The sequence below is a fragment of the Myxocyprinus asiaticus genome, chromosome 34 (assembly GCF_019703515.2).
Source record: "Myxocyprinus asiaticus isolate MX2 ecotype Aquarium Trade chromosome 34, UBuf_Myxa_2, whole genome shotgun sequence".
Lineage (NCBI taxonomy): Eukaryota > Metazoa > Chordata > Actinopteri > Cypriniformes > Catostomidae > Myxocyprinus > Myxocyprinus asiaticus.
Genome location: NC_059377.1, coordinates 15,300,162 through 15,323,732, shown reverse-complemented (window position 1 = coordinate 15,323,732; position 23,571 = coordinate 15,300,162). Strand labels below are relative to the sequence as shown.

At 37.4% G+C, this 23,571-nt stretch overlaps 2 protein-coding genes across 2 annotated transcripts; one reads left to right on the top strand and one right to left on the bottom strand.

Moving 5' to 3' along the window:
- The first annotated feature begins 3,131 nt into the window (after nt 1-3,131).
- On the top strand, nt 3,132-10,569 carry LOC127425314 (anterior gradient protein 2 homolog). Its single transcript, XM_051671154.1, has 8 exons — nt 3,132-3,329; nt 3,514-3,643; nt 4,113-4,176; nt 4,341-4,393; nt 4,515-4,591; nt 6,033-6,096; nt 9,781-9,864; nt 9,987-10,569. Exons 2-8 carry the CDS (start codon nt 3,523-3,525, stop codon nt 10,034-10,036), a joined length of 513 nt encoding a protein of 170 aa, XP_051527114.1. The 5' UTR covers nt 3,132-3,329; nt 3,514-3,522; the 3' UTR covers nt 10,037-10,569.
- Nucleotides 10,219-19,912, bottom strand: LOC127425313 (tetraspanin-13-like). Its single transcript, XM_051671153.1, has 6 exons — nt 19,687-19,912; nt 16,997-17,164; nt 14,551-14,631; nt 13,398-13,511; nt 13,063-13,173; nt 10,219-11,502 (listed from the first exon to the last, which is right to left on the bottom strand). The coding sequence occupies exons 1-6, from the start codon at nt 19,747-19,749 to the stop codon at nt 11,428-11,430; spliced, it is 612 nt and encodes a 203-aa protein (XP_051527113.1). The 5' UTR covers nt 19,750-19,912; the 3' UTR covers nt 10,219-11,427.
- Between the last annotated feature and the right edge of the window lie 3,659 nt (nt 19,913-23,571).

Sequence of the window (23,571 nt, the reverse complement as noted above, 5' to 3'; positions counted from 1 at the left end):
ACTTTCCACAAATGGGTTACAATTCAGGGTCCCATTATGTCCAAATCCCATACACTCCATAAAATTGTAACACCCAGAAAGTAACATGATATGTCCACTTTATACAAAATGGCAAGAAGACAAATAGCTAAATACCCATTTTTTTCAATATTTGCACAAATGTTATTGTTGACCGCATTCATCAAACTCGACAATTCAACCCATGTAATAATCCAATAATACTGTAAGAAAAACAGCCTGATCTCATGAAATTTACGTGACAATAGCAACATTTTTGCAACCAATATTATGTGCTTCATTACACGTTTGGCTGCAGTTTCCTAGAGAAATGTCCAGTGGGGGGCGCCAAAAGCAAGTGAAATTATGTTGTAATCAAACAAGGTTTTAAAGGTAAATTTTGTTTTAATGAGTATAACGCACTTCCCTAACCTAAAACTTTAGCCTAAACCTAACCGATAGTGTACTAAAAGATAAATGAGAGGTAAACAAAACAGACATCCTTACCCATAACCAACACCTAAACCTAAACGATAGTGTTTTAAAAGCAAATTCGACATAAAAAAAAAAAAACACATTTACTGAAGCAACAACATCATTTCATGTTGCAACTATGGCACTTTTGCTTCACTTCCATTCCAAGCATCCTTGGCTGGGCTCGAAGCTTGGTCTCCAAATCCAAAGTCCAACATTCCATCAGATGAGCTGCCGTGCAATTGAATCATGTTGGAATAAGTGTGTAAACGTAGGTGGGTCTATAATTCAAGCATTTAAATGTATTGTTTTTTTTTTCAATGATGCATTACAGTAAAAGTGTTTCAATATAATAACATAGCAGGGTGTAAATATTAGTGCAAAAAATAAGTGTTTATAATGTAATAACCATTTGTGTGAAAGTGAATAAAATGCACAGTTGTTGTAGTGCCGCTAGTGTTCAGTTCACCAGGAAACTGCAGCACATAAAACTCAGTTTGCACAAATGTAGTTGAGACTAGGTTGCAGCCAGCAAAATTATAAATTTTTTTTTGCATCTTTTTAAATGTGTTAACCATTTCCTGTGTGCTATTCATGGTGCGTCACAAGAGCAATTTCCGAGACACAGGTTCTGGTCCAGTGGAAACCAGGAAATGATCATTTTCACATAAACAATGGTGAGTGTGATTCGGAGATTGCATTTTTGTTCTTAAAATGCATTTTTACTCCACTGAAGGTCAGGTTGTACCGGTAATAAAATACACATTCCTGATGATTGTGTAACATCATTTAAAATAAAAACTACAACTTGGCGCCACATTGTAGACATTTCACCCGGAAACTGGTCAGCAACACTTCCAGCTTTGGCCACTGGGGGCAGTGGTTTGAATTTCAGTAAGCACAGACCGATTTCAGCAGCAGAACTTTCAACCTCCTGTCGCAGAATCACAGTGTGATCTGAACAGGCAATGGCTTGAACTTTTAAAAGCTAATCTGTAAATGGCTCGTCCGTCCTATTCTGAGGTTTATCAGAACTGTTTAATACATCCTCTGTTGTAGACTCTTTGAGTTTGTGTTCAGCTTGGACTCAGACTGGGTCACAGTGTCATTTTCAGCACAATGGCAGAAAATATAGGGACAGAGAAATGTCCATCTGAAGGACACGGTGAGTGAAGTCATAAAAGACTTGATTCATTCAGTGTGAGTGGTTTTGGTTGTCGTGGAGGCCCTGGCTTGATTGTGCTCTGCACAAAGACAGCATTGATCCTCCGGTGGTCACATTATCCCAGAGCTGCTGTTGGTGGAAAGGAGCTTTGTCAGTCCTGAATTACAACATTATTTTCAGAGAGACTGTAGCATAATTTTTCAGAGAAGCTGAATTTGACTAAGCATACACCTCTCTAACTTACAAGCACTGATGCCATGACTTGGTCCGGAAATTTTGACATTCTCTACATGTTTGAGAAACTTGACAGAGGATGTTACACAATGACACCTTCAACTGTCAGATGTAATGCAGTTATCAGTATAAGTTCCAAATGATAAGACACATTTTTCTGTCTGTTTTTATTGTTTTATATCGTATTTCTGTCATTTATTTTCTGCAGATATTACACATCCTGTATGAAAAGTCTGCTAAATGTATGTCAAATTTTGCTCAGCACAAATGTACGTTAAATGTCTGCACTGTAATTTCCTAAAAAGAATCTCATTAAGTTTGACTTTGACTAAAGGATGATGCTTTTCCTCATGTGTAAAAGTAGAAATAAAATAAAATAAATCATGCATTTTCAATTAAATGAAATAAAATATTAATAATTTAAAAAATAAGTAGTAATAAATGAATTATATTTCATATTCATTGTGTTTAAATTAATCATGCATTCTGTTTTGATTCATTTTCAATTATATGAAATAAAAGATTAATAACTTAAACAAGTAGTGAAATAAATAGCAATTCATGAATCATATTTAATATTCATTGTAAATTAAATTAAAAAATGTAAAATAAAATAATGTAAAAAATAAAATAAAAATAAAGGTTACACTGAAAATCTTTGTCATATAGATTCAACAGTCTTAAGGACACGTCAGTCCTTTAAAGGGACTGCATTCAGGAAACTTCCTTTTGAGTGCCCTACTAAGCAAATGTTTGATGAATGGGTTTTCACCAGCAAACTCTACACTTATTAGAATCCTGTGCAATACACAGCCTATCATTTTACAGAGATCAGATTAGTTATAATGCACCATATTCCACGTGAATGGATTGTGTCTATGTTCTCACAATCGATTTCCTTCCTTCCAATTTCCGTTAAATGATATAGACTGAGAAATAATGTAGAACATCACTTAAATCTGCAAAAGTCACTTTTTTGCATGTTATTATGAGATGCATCCTTTCTTTCCAAAAATGGCTTGCTGAACACAGTATTTCACAGTAACAAAACATTAATAAATATGCATTACACTCATAATGGGATATACTGTTGTAATAATTTGGTTTCTGATTCTAATACCACGTCATGCCTCAAATTACGAAATCCCATTGATGTACCCTCTGACATCACAGATCAGAGGTTAGCCAATCATGAGAAGCCTAATCACACCAGTCCCCTATCATTTATCATACCACTTTGCTGACCTATCCTTGGCACAGAGTCAAATAAAAGAGTTAACAGGAAGTTTGCTTACTAAATGGGACTGAATTATATTGAATTGCAGAATCACATTCCAGAACAGTAGAGGTTAGGGGCGGAGTCTCAGGTGAGCAGGTGTATAAAGGTACCGCTGGTAAAAGAGTAAGGCAAAAGCGGGACAAGTAGACTGAACAAAGTCTATAGGGAACCTGAGAACAGGTAAGAAAACATAAAAAAAAAAAAATAAAAAAAAATTCTCCGACATACTCAAACTAACCGTAAGAATATAAAAGGACATAGTGTTTGATATTTCTCAGTAAGCTTCAGTATACTAATGTTATAACCATGCTTTTTACTTAGGTAATTCTTAATAGCTCTATATTGATATATCTTGTTCTTGTAGCTTGTGAAGATGCAGAAAGGATTGTTGTCTGTACTCTTGGTCCTGGTGACCTTTTCCTCCACAATGGAAGGGAAGCTAGATAAGACCACTGAAAAGAAAGAGAAGAGGGTTCCTCAGACTCTCTCAAGAGGTGAGTTTCATTCCTGAAAGTCATTATTTTGAGCAACTTTTGCACACTGGCAAAATGATGGTTAAATTGATCTGTAGAGTTAGAGTTTTATATTGCTCAACTGGTAGCTCAAAGCACCAGTAATGCTAAGATTATTCGTTTGATTTTCAGTGAATGCATTGACGGATAAAATGTGTACCCTAAATGCACTTTGTGTATGTTTCTTTGAATAAAAGTGTCTGACAAATGCACACAAAAATGAAAATTCTGTCATGATTTACTCACCCTCATGTTGTTCCAAACCTGTATGACTTTCTTTCTTCTGCGGAACAGAAAACAAGATCCTAGTCCTCCCTTGTGTACTTTTGTTCCTAAATTCAGATTTACATGACTTAAATGGCCTGTGCAACAGAAAGCAGTCATTATGTACGATACTGATTAAATGTTTATGTCCAGACTCCATTTTCAATATTCATATTTTTCCTCTTAGGTTGGGGTGACCAGCTGATCTGGGCACAGACGTATGAGGAAGCTCTATTTTGGTCACGCTCCAAGTGAGAAAAGCTCAGATACTTACCATTATTACATTACCATATAGAATATAGCATAGACTATGTAATGTTCAAAAGTCTAGTCATTGATTATACTGTATGTGAATAGATGTTTTATCTGCTGATATCTATATTGTATAAAGTCTGTAACCCCTATTATGATTAAGGAACAAACCCCTGATGGTCATTTTTCACTTGGAGGACTGCCCACACAGCCAGGGTAAGGCTTATATTCTGCTTTTATTACAATCTCTGTTTGTCCACTTTGTGATTCAAGAGATATTGTAGGTGCAAACATCCCAAGTAGAATCAATGTTTGTCTTATTAATTGATATCTTTAGCTCTGAAGAAGGCCTTTGCTGAGGATAAAGACATCCAGAATCTGGTCGATGAGGAATTCATCATCTTGAATTTGGTGGTGAGTATACAAATCTTTTTTTTATTTTATCCACTTTTCTCCCAATTTGGAATGCCCAATTCCCACTACTTAGTAGGTCCTTGTGGTGGCGCAGTTACTCACCTCAATCCGAGTGGCGGAGGACAAGTGTCAGTTGCCTCCGCTTTTGAGACTGTCAATCCACGCATCTTATCACGTGGCTCGTTGTGCATGACACCGCTGAGACTCCGCATGTGGAGGCACATGCTACCCTCCGCGATCCACGCACAACTTACCACGTGCCCCATTGAGAGCGAGAACCACTAATGTGACTCTACCCTCACTAGCAACCGGGCCAATTTGGTTGCTTCGGAGACCTGGCTGGAGTCACTCAGCACACCCTGGATTTGAACTTGCAACTCAAGCGGTGGTAGTCAGCGTCGATACTCGCTAAGCTATCCAGGCCCTGAGTATACAAATCTTTAAAGTCCAAAGGCTTTATGTATATTCTTTCATCATTTACTCACCCTCATGCCATCCCAGATGTTTATGACTTAATTTCTTCTGCAGAACACAAATGAAGATATTTAGAAGAATATTTACGCTTTGTTGGTCCATAAATGCAAGTGAATGGTGACCAGAACTTTGAAGGTCCAAAAAGCATATAAAGGCAGCATAAAAGTAATCCATAAGACTTCAGGAGTTTAATACGTCTTCTGAAGCGATCCAATCAATTTTGTGTGAGAACAGACCAAAATGTAACTCCTTTTTCACTATAAATGTTGACATCAGCAGTCTCTTTGGCAATCATGTGTTTGTAGATGTGTGTGCATGTAGAGATCAGATCCGTGAGGAATCCTCAGTGAAAAGTGTGTTCGTTGGCATGTATGCGTCGTGGTAGTAGGGAGCAGATCTGTGAGGAATCCTCTGTTAATTACACTTCCTGGCGCCATCTAGCAATCTGCGTATGCATCAAGCACCAGGATGTGTAATCGAGCTTGAAATCATGATTGCCAAGGAGACTGCTCATGTCAAGGTTTAGAGTGAAAAAGGAGTTATATTTTAGTCTTTTCTCATCCAAAACTGATTGGATCACTTCAGAAGACATGGATTTAACCACTGGAGTCGTATGGATTACTTTTGTGCCGCTTTTAGGTGCTTTTTGGAACTTCAAAGTTTTGGTCACCATTCACTTGCATTGTATAAACCTACAGAGCTGAAATATTCGTAATATGAAATATTTGTGTTCAGCAGAAGAAAGAAAATCATACACATCTGGGATGTAATGAGGGTGAGTAAATGATGAGAGTTTTAATTTTTGGGTGAACTATCTCAAAGTCTAAAGTTAAGATCTAACACGTTCAATGTTGTAAATGAGATCCTAACAGAAATTGCTATGGATTCTGTAAAGAACCCCAGGTCTGTTTCTGTGATCTATCTTGTGAATGTATGTAAATTTAACTGCCATTCATGTCATTTGCAGTATGAGACCACAGATAAGCACTTGTCTCCTGATGGCCAGTACGTTCCAAGAATCCTCTTTGTTGGTGAGTTGTTTTAATCATAAGGGATGTTGAGAAACATTCTTGACTAATGTTTTTGGTAACACTTTACAATAAGGTTCCATTTGTTAACATTAGTTAACAACATTAGTTAACATGAACCAACAATGGACAAAACTTTTACAGCATTTATTAATCTCGGTTAATGTTAATTTCTGCATTTGGCCTAATAATACACTTTTAAAATCAAAAGTTGCATATGTTAATATTAGTTAATGCAGTATGAACTAACATGAACTAACAATGAACAATTTTATTTTTATTAACTAACATTAACAAAGATTAAATGCTGCAAAAATGAGGCTATTGTTCATTGTTAGTTCATGATACCTAATGCATTAACTAATGTTAACGAATGGAACCTTAGCGTAAAGTGTCACCATGATTTAATTTCATAACAAGTCCATAATTAGACATACACTGAAAATATGGGATTCAAAATCTAATTTAAACCTTTAAATAATAAGTTTAGGATCTTGAAAATTTTAAAACAAAAAAGTGTTATGTCTTTAAATGAATCAGACATAATGAAAATTCTGCATTTGTGACACAGCATGTTAACTCCTTTGAATAAAAGCAAGCAAACAGGATGCTCTACGTGCAAAGCGTTAAACCACAAATTGCAAACATAGACATTAACGATGTAGAACTGGTTAACAACCACAACATTTCCCCCCCTCCCACCGAATCTAAGTATGAAATGTAGTTTCAAAGTCCTGAAAGTGTACAGGACGTGCCCTCGCCCTCACTGGACGAGGTGTCACAGGGGCCGCTGAAGGTTGCAGGCCCTGGCAGCGATCAGCTACCACTTCCTGTCTGGTGACTGCATCAGGATCCAGACTCTGTGGCAGCAGCATAGGGTCCATGACCACAGGTCAGTTCAGGCTGTCCTCCGTAGCTGAAGGTGTGGGCACTCTTCGAAGGCAAGCGAACTGCAGCTGGTAGTTGGACTGATTCAGCCTATCAGCCCATCGGCGGAGCCAGAATGGCTTGTGGCCAGTCCCTGCAGTGGACATGAGGGCATTGAGCACCTGGTGGTCTGTTCTGAGTGTACAGGATCATCCATATAAGTATATGTGCAAGTGCTCACATGCCCAAATGCATGCCAGCGCTTCCCTCTCCCACTGAGTACTTCTGCTCAGCAGAACTCAAAGCCTGTGAAGCAAAAGCAATAGGCCTTTCAATGCTTTCATACAGCTGTGACAGGACTGCTCCGACTGTTACTGCTGAGGCGTCACATGTCACCAAGGTGGGACTGGAGAGATCAAAATGAGCTAGTGTTGGTGGTGATGTGAGAAGATGCTTGAGCTGTTGAACAGCACACTCGCACTCCGCTATCCATGCCCAGGTGGCTTCTTGTTTGAGCAGCTGTCGTAGGGGGGCAGTGATTGCAGAATAATGAGGTAAGAACCTGAGATATTAAGCAGTCATACCAAGGAAGTATGCAAGCTTTCCAGCTGAGGCTGGCACTGGGAGTTTTAGGATGGCCTCTACATTGGACTGCAGAGGTGTGATGCCCGAGCTGGACACCTGAAGAGCCATAAAGTCTATTGCTGGGGCTGCAAACACTCATTTTTCTGCGTTCAGCATCAGATTGTGTCTGGACAGAGCTGTGAACACCCGTCTCAGGCATTCATCGTGAGTGGGCACGTCCTTGCCCTGTACAACAATATCATCTAAGTACACAGCCGTGCCCAGGAGCCCTACTAGAACAGTGGCCATGATCTTCTGAAAGCAGCTAGGTGCTGAACTCAGGCCAAACAGAATCCTCTTGAAATGGAACACCCCCATGTGTGTCACAAACGCAGTCAGGTTTCTGCTGTCTTTGTGCAGAGGTATCTGCATGTTATCTTGCTTAAGATCCAGCATCGTGAACACTGAGGAGCCATGGAAAAGTGTTGTGAGCTCCTCAATTGTTGGCAGTGGGTATTTGTCTGGCACCACTGCCTTATTGGGTCCCCAAAGGTCGATGCACAGACGTATACCACCTAACCTCTTTTGCACAATCACGAGATTTGAGACCCATGGGGAGGCATCAATGGGCTCAATGAGGTCTACTGTCAGCATCCCCTGTATTTTGACGATGACCTTGTCACGCATGGCGTAGTGGCTGAATGACGGGTGGCACATCCGGGTTAAGCAGGGGTTTGTGGGCGAAAGCAGAAAGGCAGCCCAAACCACCGAAGAGAGTGGGAAACTGTGTCTGCCATGGAGAGTCCACCTGAAGGATAGCTGCTCCGCTATTGTCATGCAGCGAAAACCCCAGGCTAATGAACAGGTCTAAACCCAGGATTTAGCTCCATGCTGTGTGATGTAGAATGGGAACTCTACCAGGCATTTCTGCCCATATTGTACTGGCGGCTTAACTACTCCTGTCATTCCAATGCTGGCTCGGCCATAACCACAGAGCTTCAGAGGTGATGGGTGTAACTCAGTGTCAGAGAAAAATTTCTTGTAGGTTGCCATATTAAACAATGACACTTGTCAACGAGCAGCGGAATGCAACAGTCTTTCAACTGTACACCACATGTAGAGAATGTGACTGAGTGAGGACTGACTGTGTGGATTACTGCTGGTGAAGGCTGTGATGTGGTAACTGAGCATGAGCTGAGCTTTGACCTGCACCACCTTGCAAAGTGGTTCGGCTTACCGCACTGCCTACACTTTCAGTTGATAGCTGGGCAGTCTGGGGACCTGTCGGCATGACGAGTGGACCCACATTTGCCACACCTCCGTCTTTGTTGACCTGACTGAGTCTGTGTTTGCTGGATGATTACACCTGCAGGCTGAAGCCCCTCATCAGTGACTGCATTTGCAGGTACAGTGGTGACGTCAGAGCTTGTTTTAGCAGCATTCTCCGCTATTTTAGCTGCACACTGTTTAGCCTCTTCAGCTTGGAGTGCCAGAGTGAGAGCCCTATCCAGAGTATGTTTATCATCTTCAATAAGCAGTCTCTCTCTGACTCGTGCGCTGTTTGTTTTTTCAACAAGTTGATCTCAAATTAATTTGTCACGGAGAGCACCAAATTTCCATGGCTCTGCAAGGCTTCTTAAATCAGCGACAAACTGGGTGGCTGACTCAACTGTCCATTGGCATCTTTGTCTGAATGTTAAATGTTTCAGCAGCACGCTATGAGACTTTTGAAAATGTCCCTTTAGTCACGCAACAGCATCAGCGTATGTATTTGTGGTTCCCAGCATCTGGAAGATTTGTATTCCTTCCGCTCCGAGACAATGTAGGAGAAGTGCGTGTTTTCCCTCATTTGGGACATCAAGCCCGCGGCAATGAGGTACTTCTGAAATTACACATACCAGCGCAACCATGGCACGACAGGTTCACCAGTGCGGAGCACAAATGGCTCAGGAGGAGGTAGAGATAAAGCCATCCTCGTCGCCAGATGTTACGTACAGGAAAACATGCGAAACCAACGGCTTTTTACTTAGTAGAAACTTCAATAACTCACAAAATACAGTACAACTGCGGAGCATGCGCACCAACATGACTTTACGACAGTATCGTAACAAAAGACGTGAACAACGTTAAACCACAAATTGCAAACATAGATGTAGAACTGGTTAACAACCACAAAAGGGGACATATTCAAAACTAAGTCAACATTTCAATCAAATTGTTAAGCTGATTTTAAAATCTCCATTTCCTGTATCCCAGATCCCTCCATGACTGTTCGAGCTGACATCACTGGCCGCTATTCCAACCGCATGTATGCCTATGAGCCGGCTGACATGAAACTCTGTAAGTCTGACATTCAGAAGGTTTTTGAACAAGTAAAACCAAAGCCAAAATTATTTAGTGCGTGTATTACCATCACACTAACTGTACTGTTGCTAATCATTTATTTGCCTTTGTTTCCACAGTGTTAAGCAACATGCAAAGAGCATTAAAGCTTTTGAAGACAGAGTTGTGAACACAAAGGCATGGCCTTTTGTCTGCAGAGAGGATATTACTTCCCTGAGGGTTACTTTTATTCTGTCATTTGTTTACTGATGGCCAGAGACGCACTGTAAAGCCCTGTACAAATGTTAAACTCGTTCTTTGAATAGATTCAGTTACCTTCAGGATTCCATTTTCATTTATTGTATTTCAATGTTTTGTTTTGTTTTTGGAAAAAATGAATTTGTCTGAAAGCCAGTTCTCATTGTAATGTGTTAAAACAGTGAATTGCAATGAACTGTGACTGCCGTGACTAGGTTTTCTAGTTAACGGAGTCTCCGGCTCATATCTTGGTGGGAGGGGCCTTTATAACTGGCAACATGTTTTCATGAGTCACCGTGTTGCTTGGTTATATGCTAGCATTTGACCGTGTTGGTTTCTGATTGGTCAGAGGTTGGAGGAAGTTGCTGTCATGAAATACTCTCTTGGAATGGAATTTCAGACAATAAAAGCCTCAATCATAAGCATTGTGGAAGCCCAACAATAATAAAATCAGGGAAAGTACAATTGTGTCCTCCGAGTCTTTATTGTTTTTCTGTTTTCTTTTCAAGCACTTGAGAGCATAGTTCACAGAACCATTGAGTATAGATGTACATTTCAATGAGGAAACATGCAAGAAGCAAAAACCTTATTAATCAACCCAGTAAAACGAGCACACGAGCACGCACACACACACACACATACACACACACACACAAAATAGGAATAAAATAGGCAGATAAACATTCGTGTAATATGAAATCTGAGATCATTAAACTGTGTTCAAAACATTCTGCCTTCAACCTTAATAATCCATGGTTGTTTTTGTTTTTGCATATTAATTTTAAGTCTAATCAAAATAGTGTGACTAGGGTTTCTAGGCAAGTGTGTTAATTGGTAGAAAACCAAGTTTATGCATCATCCAGCTGAATATATTAAGTGTGACAGCCAATCAGAATGTAAATCGTGCTCACACACTGTCAATCTTGATCACTGCAGCTCACGTTAAATACCAAATAATAAAACTGCAATCTTATGACTAAATGGTCTTTGTGGTTTAACCAACTAGTGGCTAATGTGCATACTGCATACTGGTATTTGGTGTACTGATGTAATGTTCTTTGATTCAGAGTATTCTTCAAACAAAAGCAGGATACAGCCTCATAATGTACAGTGCTATCACACTGTACTCTTGAAAAATCAAAAACATAATATATAAATATATATATATATATATATATCAGCACGAACACACAGGCTGGTCTCCTCTTCAGTAAAAGCAAAAACACACTCTCCTTAAACAAAGCTCCAATAAGAATTCCAGCGGTTAGACAAGTGCTCAGGACAAATCAAGTGAAGTCGTCAGGAGAATCGAGCCTGGAGAGGTTACAGGAAGGCACTGGGATTCGCCCGCGGGTCCTTTTGGTTTCTGTACCTGTATGTCAGCCAAACACCCAGGATCTGAAATAAGCAGAACAACAGGAGGGAAAATATAAGGGCTATGCTTGACAATGGCGAAAGTTCAGATTAAGGCCATATACACACTTATCTGTTTTAATGGCAGTGTCCTAACGTCATGGTTTCCAAAGTATGCAGTAATGGAGAGCTTTTTTCGGTGGAGGAAAATGCCGTTTCAGGGTTGATGAGAGACATAAATGAGGCATCAATGCGTTATAGTGTAGACATGGCCTAAGAGAACCTCGTAACTTGCAGATGACATTCAAATGGTGACACATAGGTTGAAATGATCTGGGAGCTGATTATGACGAGATGAAAATCACAGCCAGTGTCAGAATTTAACTTTTTATTATTATTATTAATGGGCAATATTGTCTCCTGGAAGTGATTTTCAGATTTTACCTTCATGAGGCCAATTATGGCTGTTATCTATAAAATGAATTAAACAGCAAATACAAAAGTAGCTGTAAATAATGCGCATGATTAGAGGTCGACTGATTTGTCGGATTTTGCTGAAACCGATAACTAAGGTTGTGGAAAAGGCCTATAACCGATTATTCGGCCGGTAGTTTTTTAATATAAATTTATAGAATGATCAAAGATGTCTTAGTCTTCCCTAACTATGAGGTTTATTGTTGAGGAATAAAAAAATAAGGAATAATAATTTTTTTAAAACTATCGGAAACTATCAGCATATATTTTTGCAGATTACTGATAGTGCCAAAGAATAGTTTGACACCGATTAATTGGTAAAACAATATACCATCTACCTCTACACAAGATATCATAAGACAATAAACGGTCTACTAGAATACATTGTAAATAAGTGGCCAATGTTTGATTATTTGATTACTAAAGGCTTAAAATAGAATTTTATGAAATATATTACATATTAAAGGGGTCATGACATGCCTTTGATTATTATTTTAATATTTTCCTTGAGGTTCACTTATAATATTAGTAAAGACTGTTCAACAAAGAACAGTTATACATTTGTAAAACAGGATCATTTTCCACCCTCATTCTGACACTCTGTCAGAAACACTTGGTTTTAGTGCTGCTTCTCCTTTAAGACTTCACAGCAAAAGCCGACTGTTATGATTGGCTGTCTGCTCTTGACTGACCTGCTCTCTCTTGCTTTGCCATCTCACTGCTCAACGCTACTGGGTGGGTTATGGAAGTGATTAAAGGTAAAGCAGGCGTTGATGTGCTGTTGTGGAGGCAGTCAGATGCAATGTGGAGGAAGTTCAGAACGAGTTGTTTTGGTAGCTTGGTTTACACAAAAATGCTCTTTTTCAGTGAGGAGGAAGTTCTGAGCTCTGAAACGTCAAGTATGTTTTTATAGTAAAATTACCTCTTATATGTCAAAAGATCAAGGAAAATTTGATTCTTCATGTCAGGGCCCCTTTAAATAAAATATATAAATATTAGAACAGACAGATATCAGAGGAATTTACAACAGAGGCATTTTGCCCAATGCCCTGGTTAATTTATACCCCAGATCCCACATATGGAGGCTTTAAAAGTGCTTTATGAATGACAGATGACAGATAGGAGGTTGACCTCAGTGAAGCTGAAGAAGAGGCCAATTCCTCCAACGAAGCGCAGCACTTCGCCAGCATGCTCCTGGATCTTTGCTGCACATGTGGTGCACATGTTATAATGAAAGCAGGGCTGCACAGAGACAAAACCAAAGCATAGACAAGAACATTGAGTTATTATAACAGGACAAATACTGTAATTGCCTAACTAATGTCACACACTACTGTGCACAATGCTATAAAGTCTAACAAATATTTAAAGAAGCATAATCAGTAATAAAATAACATGCAAATAAGTAGCTCAGTCATTATCACCCACATAGGGGCAATTTATATAATTGTGTGTGGGTTAATTACAGCAGCACAGCTTCCATTGATATCCATATGAGAAAAGCCACAGCAGTTCAAGCTCTTCTCCACGTCCCTCTGAGTGGTCAGTGAATTATTCCAGCCCACCTCCAACAGGTGATTCTGCAAACAGGGATGAAAACACGTGGACTGAGAAAACACAACATGGCATAAGAGATAAAAAAAAAAGTGACAGTGACTCTATTTGTTTAAAAGATTTGGAGGGATACAGAAGCATCAGACTTTTTAAAGTAATATTCCAGGTTCAATACAAGTTAAATTTAATCGACAGCATTTGTGGCATAATGTTGATTACCACAAAAAAATTATTTTGACTCATCCCTCCTTTTCTTTTAAAAAAGAAAGCGAGGGGGGCCTGGGTAGCTCAGTGAGTACTGACGCTGACTACCACCCCTGGAGTCGTGAGTTTGAATCCAGGGTGTGCTGAGTGACTCCAGCCAGGTCTCCTAAGCAACCAAATTGGCCTGGTTGCTAAGGAGGGTAGAGTCACATGGGGTAACCTCCTCGTGGTCGCGATTAGGGGTTCTCACTCTCAATGGGGTGCGTGGTAAGTTGTGCATGGATCGTGGAGAGTAGCGTGAGCCTCCCGTGCTGTGAGGCTCCATGGTGTCATGCACAATGAGCCACGCGATAAGATGCGTGGATTGACATCTCAGAAGCGGAGGCAACTGAGGCTTGTCCTCCGCCACCCGGATTGAGGTGAGTAACTGCGCCACCACGAGGACCTACTAAGTAGTGGGAATTGGGCATTCCAAACTGGGAGAAAAGGGGATTAAAAAACAATGGAAATGAATGTAAATGTAACAAAATTGCGCAAAAAAATTAAATAAATAAATTTCACAGACTTATATTTAAGGAGGGACCCAAACCCCATTTTAAGCACAAGAATATCATAAAGAATTAAGGGGTAGGCTCTTTTGACTTGGGCCAGTAAGCAACCACACAGAACACACTAGTGGCTAAAATGTACTTAGAACATCTTAGCAACTGTAATCTAAGTGATAATTTATATAATATATAATAATAATAATAATAATATTATATATATATATATATATATATATATATATATATATATATATATATATATATATATATATATATATATATATATATAGTGATTCAGAGTAATTACTCTTACCTGCTGGTCTTCATTAATAGCCAGACACGCACTGGACACTGAGAACTGAACTACAAACACCAGGGACAGGATAATCATGTACTATTGTCAGTGAATTAAGGTTTGAAACACAGAAATCACAGTGTAGAAATATAAATAGTGAAATCACAGAACATGAATATTTTTTCACTGCTACAGAAAGATATAGATAGATATAAATAGATAGACCCCACAGCAGTGCATTTCCTCTTGTAATTCCATAATAAATGGCACAGACAGAGAGAATTGCATTACACTATAAACTCTGAAAAAAAATACAAACCATGATTTATTCCAAATAAGAAATGAATTATACTGACATATCTCTCCACAGACTACTGGAATAATCGTACAATCGTTACTACGCGGCCTACAGGTTAAGGAAGTGTAGTGATAAATAAGCGTCTTTCTAGACGTATTTCAGTAATGCCTCAAATTCATCTTCAGTTCATTTGATTGTGTGTGTGCATAACAAGAGAGACTTTTACAGTACAGTAAGTACACTGATGTACATTCTCATTTGTCATGTTAACTGCACCACTCTATGGTCACAGAGTGAAATGCATTACAAGAGTAGTAAACAGTCCTGTCTCATTTTGAAAAGCAATGAAGAAAAACAGGGAATGAAAACAATAAATGTGTGCATTTTCTAAAGAGCACATCATGTCATTCAGTCCAGCCTTGTTTTTAATACAGGCCTGATAAATGCAAATGCATACATTATATTTATTTGGATGAGGCCAGATTTTAAATATATAATTTATATTTGATTAATATTACATAAATATAATTATAATACTGTACATTATACAATAATTATTATATATTTCTATTATTAAATTACATTCAAAGAAACATTACCTAGACTGTTTTCTAAAAAAGATTTAGAAATCTTAGAAATCTAATTAAAAAAGAAAGAATTCAGTCTACAATAAAAGAGTAAAACAATAATAATTAATAAATAATAATAATAATCATCATCATTTGAACACATATTTGTATTATTAATAGGCTAAACCATTGGAAGTAATTACTGAAAAAATATTACACTGAAATCTTACAGTGAGGTTTACATAGAAAAACCTAGGAAACAACTTCCACCCAGAAATTGCTAGTAAATGTTTGACTATATTTTCAAGTAAAGGCTACACCCAATTTTTGCTGGCTTTAATTTGAAATTCTCAAGTAAAGTTTACTTTGCAATACTCAGTTTCAAGTACATTCTACTCACTCTTTGTTTGTACATTTTACTTAAGCAATGTAGCACTGAATTAAGCCATGCTTATAAAAGAGCTGTTCAGCTTGTAGTCCAAAAACCCAAAAGTATAATTTGCCATGGATTTCCTCTGGATTTTCCTATGGGTTTTTAAAATGGGTTTTTTGAGTTTATGAGTTAAATAAGGTCTGTGGTAAACATTACTTGACGATACATGGACGTTTTGTTCTACAACATCAATTACACACAGTCATACCTCAAACGTGAATTTTGAAGCTGTACTGAATTACATTTTTATAAAAACGCACGGCACTTTCAAAATACATTTTGTTGTAGAACAAAACGTCCATGTATCATCAAGTAATGTTTACCACAGACCTTATTTAACTCATAAGCTCAAAAACCCCATTATAAAAACCCATAGGAAAATCCAGAGGAAAACCAATGTGAATTAGACTTCTGGGTTCACCTACAAATTGACATCACAGCTGAACAGCTCTACAGTGAACTAGCATTTCAATGCATTTTTAACATATTCAATCATACCACATGACACACATAGCTTTCCACCGGGAAGCTTAATGCATGCTATGTAGTCTATTTTTTGATCATGAATTTTGTAATTTCATTACAAAAGTAAAAAATTAACTTCAGACTTCACAAAATAAGAAGTTACCAAAATTTACATCAAAGTCAACAAAAAATAAAACTGTGTAAATAAACTTGCAAACAGTGAAACCATGCAAGCTCATTAATTATTCAAGCATGCTGGGAACACCAGCTTTGAAAAGTTAAGTACAACTTACTTATTTCATTTTCCAGTGACATTTACTCAAATTAGCAAATAAATATGACAAGGTTTTCTACTTTAGGATTAGTACACGATTACACATTGGAAAGATAACAATCACAAATAATATTTACAGCTTGAGCATTAATTATGTTTGAATTGAGTACTAATGTAGAATGAATATCTTCAAGTTCATGCTTTAACTTATTCAATGTAGAGAATAGTCCTACTTAATATTTTCTGCAATACTTCCTTCACCACAAAATATTATTTTTTTATTGTACACAGTACAGTATATGTCCAGTGGTGTCCAGGATCTTATTGCATACTGAATGGAAATTGTTGATTCAAATGCATCATGCCTAAACATTAAACAAAGTTGTTGTAGTACACTTTCTATGATAGATTGCAGTAAAGGATACAAAGAACAGCAGAACCTGGTGGTGCTTTATGGCACCAATAAGTCCAGCAAGGGCAACAAAGAAGAGAAAGACTCCCACACCGATGATGCCGCCCACCACTTGAAAGCTCGACACCAGCCCAAAACATTTCCCCCAGGCAGCGATGCCAATCATCAGCAAACTCACCATCTGAAGTCAGTAAGACACAAGCAGAAATCATTAGGAAGGGAAACAGGCATAAAGATAGCAAAGAATGTACTGATTGTAAACAACAACAGGGTCATTCCTGGGAAACTGAAAATTTCTGGATTTTGTTCAAAGGTTACTGATGAACTTCAAGAAATCATATTTCTCCCACCTCAGGCCCAAATTACAAGGGTTATAACACCACAGACATCATTAGAAGGACTAGATCACTCCCTTAAATATGATGTCAGAAATATCTAACCACTATTTTTAACAGGGGAAATGGTTTAAACAGAAAGTGAGGGACAAATCCTACATTTTCCCATAAAGGCAAAAAGCATTTAGAAAAACTGCGCAGATAGTGAAAACATGATATTTTAATGTCAATAAAAGCGAAATTTAGGTAGAATTCAATTTATTTTAAATTATCCATTAAAATGTAGTGATGATACTGCATGAGCACATGCAAACTGGCTTATATTTTGAACAAAAACTAACCTACCTTTTTTTTTATGTTTTATTTTCAAAATTCATTTTCTAAACAGATTTAAATCTAGCAAAAAGTATGACTGAATTCAGTATCCTATTAAGGGAATATGAAAGGAAGTGAATTTCTCTCACTAAAATCATGTAGAAGAGAGATTTTGTTACACTAAAATCATGTTAAAGGAATATTCTGGATTCTATTCAAGTTAAGCTCAACCGACAGCATTTGTGGCATAATGTTGATTAGCACAAAAATTAATTTCGACTCGTTTCTTCTTTTCTTAAAAAAAAAAATAAAAGTAAAAATCGAGGTTACAGTGAGGCACTAACAATGGATGTGAATGGGGCCAATTTTTGGAGGGTTTAAAGAAAGCACTTACGTTAAAGGTGCAATATGTAATATATTTACTGTACTCAAGCATAAAATTATCATAATATGTTATCAGAGATTTAGGAAACATGCTAAGTTGAAATACTGGCTTCTCCGAAAACAATGCTACAGACAGTATATTCTACTTTGAAATGTCCGTTCGGGCCGGAATTTCTGTTTGTGTTTTGGCCTGTGTGATCCCGCCCACTGCCCATTTCCCAATAGTATTGACACCCCGGGTCGCCAGATTTTAAACAAGTTAACGGGAAAACACAGCGCGCTGAATCCATGGAAGCCAGCAATACATCTAGCTATCATTGACAGAGTTATGAAAAATCCACGTGAGCTGGTTTATAATTTGCAAACACTAAAAACATTGCAAACGTAAACATTAGCTGATCAACAGTTTAAGGCTCATCACTTGCCATTGTCAGTTTGCTCGTTCCTGTTGCGTGTCCTCAACCTAGCAACCCACCAGAGCTTCGAGTGTGGGGAGGGGGAGGAGGGGGTGACAACTCTCTTCAATATTTTGAATTTTAAACGTTTGATATCAATGTTACATATTCTTCTGTTAAAACACGTGTTATTTGAGCTGTAAAGTTGTTTAAATTGCCGTTTGTATGGTCGTTTTAGGGTTTACAGTGTTACATCATCATGGAATGAAATTGTAAAATTGGCTATAACTTTACACAAAAAAGGTTAGCATGTGATTGTATCACACTAAAATCATGTTAACACGTATATTGTTTATGTCGTGTGGCAATACTTTTGAAACAGTGAGTATTTTAACGTTTACAGATTGGCTCCATTCACTTCCATTGTAACTGCTTCACTGGAACCCAGATTTTTTTGTTTTGTTTTTAAATAAACGAGAGAAAAGTTTAAAAAAAACTTGTATTGAATCCGTAATATTCCTTTTATAATCGTATCAGTAGCACGACATGGGGACACAAATGGCACCATTTCCTGAGTGAATGACCCAACAACATCTGTGATGTGTCACATTAGCAGTAACATAAGACAAACCTTCAGTCACATAAGATATAAACTAGAAGATATTCATTCACAGAACAACAAAATTATCAATTTAATCATTTTTTTTTCCTTTTCTTTAATTTTTTTATTTTTTTCAGATTCACAATTAGTAGTACAGGTTTTTGTGGCAGACCAAAGTAATAATTTTGGAAAGCTAAATCCATTTTGTGGATACAGACAGACAATGACCCCATGAGCTTCTCTTTCAACCCCTGAAGTAACAAGTGTAAGACCAGCTGATTATAAGGTTTTCTTAGTAATGTAATGGAAAGAGTGTAGACAAGAGATTAATCAAGACTAATGAGGTAGGATATCTACATAACCAGAACAAAGGCAGGATGTGACAGCCAAAACAGAGGAGTTTCGAGGAAATGGGACCCAACTGGGATGTTATTCTACAGCCTGTGTTTGTGTTTCTGTGCACTGGGTGAAACCAGAACCGCTCATCGGCCTCATTCCACACAAACAATCACTCTAAATAATTCACATGAAGACTGCTACACCAAGGACTGTATTAAAGCCACACAAAAACATATATTTTACGATCATTTGTAAAGTAGCTCTTAAAATGTTATAATAAAGGCTGATAAAAATGTTCCATATGGTAACTTCCATTCTCGCATTGGTTACTCACAACATAGAGGATGTTGAGCGCGCACAGGGAATTCTTGGAGCAGGTGAATCCAGCGAAGATCATCTTGATTGTTTTGTTCCCGACAAACGCTTTCAGTTGTGTAAATGTATATGTCTGGAAATATTAGTTACATTAAAAGCAAATCGAACAATGTAAGAGAAGAAATTGTTGAATATAAGACGCATGTGGTTCAGATCCATTCACAGTGAACGCTGATGCATGAGAGGTTGGCAGATCCCTTAAAAGAAATCCCTCCCTTCTGCTGAGGAAGAAAATGAGCTGCTCAGAGCTGCTCTTGGATCTAGGTTGCAGAGGCCATGCCCATTTTTGAGCCATATTGACATACATGTATGTCTCGGATGTCAATAAGACGTCTCTGAGACGTTTATGAAAGTAGAATGTTTGTAAATTTGATCTTTTTAAGATGTTTAGCTAGATAGTTAGACTGTGATGCTTTCCAGATGACAAGATCTAAAACAGACATCTCAGAGATGTATGTGTGCTATCTGGGGTTGTACTTATATAATTTAATAAAAGCAAATTGACTGCCAATAGTGTCCCCTCAAAATAAAAAAAATAAACCTGCATAATGCCCCTGGTAGACTGCCTTCTAATAGTTAACTAAAAGAGCAGACATAGGCGTCATTTACGGGTGGGACATGTCCATACCACTTTTTGCCTTTGCCAATTTTGTCACCAGTTTTTTTTTTTTTTTTTATTTATGGCTTTTGCCAGGTAAGTGTCTATGCAGAAGGAACATCTCAAATTCTTGAGCAGGAGTTTCCATTTCAGTCATATGGTTTATTATAAGTGGCGATCCAGCGCTGGAGTTTTTTTAAAAACAAATTTATGTTATAATGAGAGCTCAGCTGTTATCAGTGGCGTTCAGTGACAGTGGGCGGTGATGTCCTCTAGTTCATCCAGATGCGCGCTCTCCTCGCTCCACACCTCGCGTTCCTATCCAGTTAAATCGCAAAGCAAAATGCAAACAGATGTGTCCCTGCACATGATGTACATCGTCTAACAGACAGATGCAATTTTCATTTGTTAAAATAAAAAATCATGTTAGGATGGATTAGAACCCAAAACTCCCTGAACTCCCCTCCCCTCCCCTCCCCTCCCAAACACTTTCTAAAACAAAGTGGGAGCATGGGAGCAGATGTGTACAAAACTATTTATTATCTTTCCGAGATAACACATATACATCTCCGAGATGCCTGTTTTAGATCTTTTCATCTGGAAAGCATCACAATCTAATTAACATAAAAGATCAGATTTACATCCGAGACATACTTAGTGACATATATCTTATAGATGTATTGGAGATGAGCAAACAACATTAAAAATATGTCTTCCAGATGTATACACACACATCGAATAGACTTCTGGGTAATGTACGCGTGCTATTAGGGTTGTTTATTTTGGAAGATATGATCATTCATACTACAAAACTGTATAAAAACAATTCAAAGAAGATATTTTATTGGTTTAAATATAAATTAGGCCTAAACTGCACATTCAGTTTCAAGCTCAGTTCAATCTGTTGTGTCTTAATTTGTGGGAGAACCAGGACTGAAATGTTGCCTAAGTGTATTGCCTTTATTTACATAAACTATTTTGAGTAAGATACAAACATAATTTATACTGTGGTGCTAACAGCACGCAACAAATCTAATATTTCATCTGTTTTTGTCAACATAGTAACGGTTGAATACAGAAGCATGTGGCTTCTTTAAATTCAGATATTTGAACGATTTATCCACCAAAAAGAGGAAATTTGCTGAGAAATTACTTTTTGAATATTGACTGAATTTTGGAGCATATACAACGTTCTTATGAGGGTTTTAATCCAACATGGACACCATTTAGTGAGGCGGGACTGCCTGTTTGTGGTGAAAATGATTGGTCGATTTTTCCTGAACGAGGCAGGCACAGGAGATGGTTTGCAAAGTATTCCCAGCTCCCCTAGTAACTGTTGCTAGGAGAAAGCATTTATACTCCACGTGATCAAAAATGGTCAAAAAAGAAAAAAAGAAGAGTCTGGTTTGTGGTTAAGGTCTGTTAAAATATTAGGTCGACAAAAGCAGTCGTCATGTCGAACAGTGCATGAGAGGGATCAGCAAATAACCCATGACCCCATACATCCATCTCCAAATAGGTTGTATTTATTAACATTAGTAAATGCATTAAGTATCATGAACTAACATTGAACAATATTATTTCACAACATTTATCCATCTTGGTTAATGTTAATTTATATGAATACAACTGTTCATTGTTAGTTCATAGTGCATTAACTAATGTTAACATATGCAACTTTGGTACTTTAAAATAAGGTCCCATTCGTTAACATTAATTAATGCATTAGGTATCATGAACTAAAAATTAACAACACACACACACACACATATATATATTTACTGCATTTATTAATATTTGTTAAAGTTAGTTAATAAAAACAACATTGATCATTGCTAGTTCATGTTAGTTTATAGTGCATTAACTAATGTTAACGCACAGTATATAATTACTATATGTGTTGAAATTAACATTAACCAAGATTAATAAATGTTGTAATAGTATTGTTCATTGTTAGTTCATGTTAACTAATGTTGTTAACTAATGTTTACAAATACAACTTGTTACAAAAAGTGTTACAAAATTTTACATTTTCCCTTGCAACTCACAGACAAATACAAACCTACCTGTCATCTTTGGGCATATGAGTCAAAACTAACAGTATTAACATAGAGAGAAAAATAGATCATAATATTGAATTCAATATACGTTAAGTTACTACCTCCTTATTGAGTTATTGTCACAGTTGTAAAATAAATCAAACCCACTGTATATCAAATAAAAGCAAACCTCAAAGTAATAATATTGCTTTAAAACTTTGTAATTTCACTGAATAGGGGTTTCCTTCATATAGAACTAATTCTTTTAGCTCTTAAATATGTTTTCAAAGTATAAATGCTAAGTGAATGAAATGATTTCAGTCCTTAATGTAAAACTAAAATATATGGATCAGCTGATGGGTAAAGAACTTATTCAGCCAAATACTTTTTGATGGCATAATGATGGCTGAAAGAACCCTGATTATCTCCAGATTAAGATGAACATTATTCCAATGTGGGGGCAGTGGTGGCTCAGCGGTTAAGGATCTGGGTTCAAGCCCCAGCATTGCCAAGATGCCACTCTTGGGTCCTTGAGTAAGGTCCTTGACCTTATCTGCTCCAGGGACACCATATCATGGCTGACCCTGTGTTCTGACCCCAGCTTAGCTGGGATATGCAAAAAAAGAAAAGAAAAAAAAAAGAAGAAAAATCACTGTGTTTATGTGAAAAATGTATCATGTGTGAAAAAAAAGAAAAAAGGCTTCAATTGTTTGCATCAACACTTTTCCCACTTATGTTAAATCTTAATTACAATATGAATACTTTAGATTTCGATTATTATATAAATGTATAATGTCATCCCAGGGACATCATATGCATATTAAATACTTACATGCTCCAGATTCAGGTATTCGTTTTAAATTAAGCTTTAGACTGAACATCTAAATATGACATTTGAAAATAGCTCAGTGTTTACTGCTGTTTGAACTAAATCTTTACTGCTGTCTTTTGAAGCATGTATTTGGGTGTAAATTCCTCTCTCAATGATTACTAGAAGACACACTTGTGCAGCCACCAGAGGATGGACATCTACTCCAGTGAAGAAATACTACTTTTCCTGAGGCACAGAGATAATAAGATCAGAGTAAAGCCATAGACTTTCACACTCAAAATCTATAGGATAAGATTTGAGGTGCTTTCAGCGGAAATGAGAGAATGCAAAAGTAATCAGACTGTGGGATAGTAGTGTGGGATAATAGTTAAAGCT

Coding starts and splice junctions, on each gene's coding strand:
- LOC127425314 (XM_051671154.1), top strand. CDS start 3,523: ATGCAGAAAGGATTGTTGTCTGTACTCTTGGTCCTGGTGACCTTTTCC. Junction 3,644..4,112: donor TCCTCAGACTCTCTCAAGAG/GTGAGTTTCATT, acceptor TTTTCCTCTTAG/GTTGGGGTGACCAGCTGATC. Junction 6,097..9,780: donor TCCAAGAATCCTCTTTGTTG/GTGAGTTGTTTT, acceptor CCTGTATCCCAG/ATCCCTCCATGACTGTTCGA.
- LOC127425313 (XM_051671153.1), bottom strand. CDS start 19,749: ATGATCTTCGCTGGATTCACCTGCTCCAAGAATTCCCTGTGCGCGCTC. Junction 13,512..14,550: donor CTATTAATGAAGACCAGCAG/GTAAGAGTAATT, acceptor CCCTGTTTGCAG/AATCACCTGTTGGAGGTGGG. Junction 11,503..13,062: donor TCTTCTTCAGCTTCACTGAG/GTCAACCTCCTA, acceptor TGCTTATTTCAG/ATCCTGGGTGTTTGGCTGAC.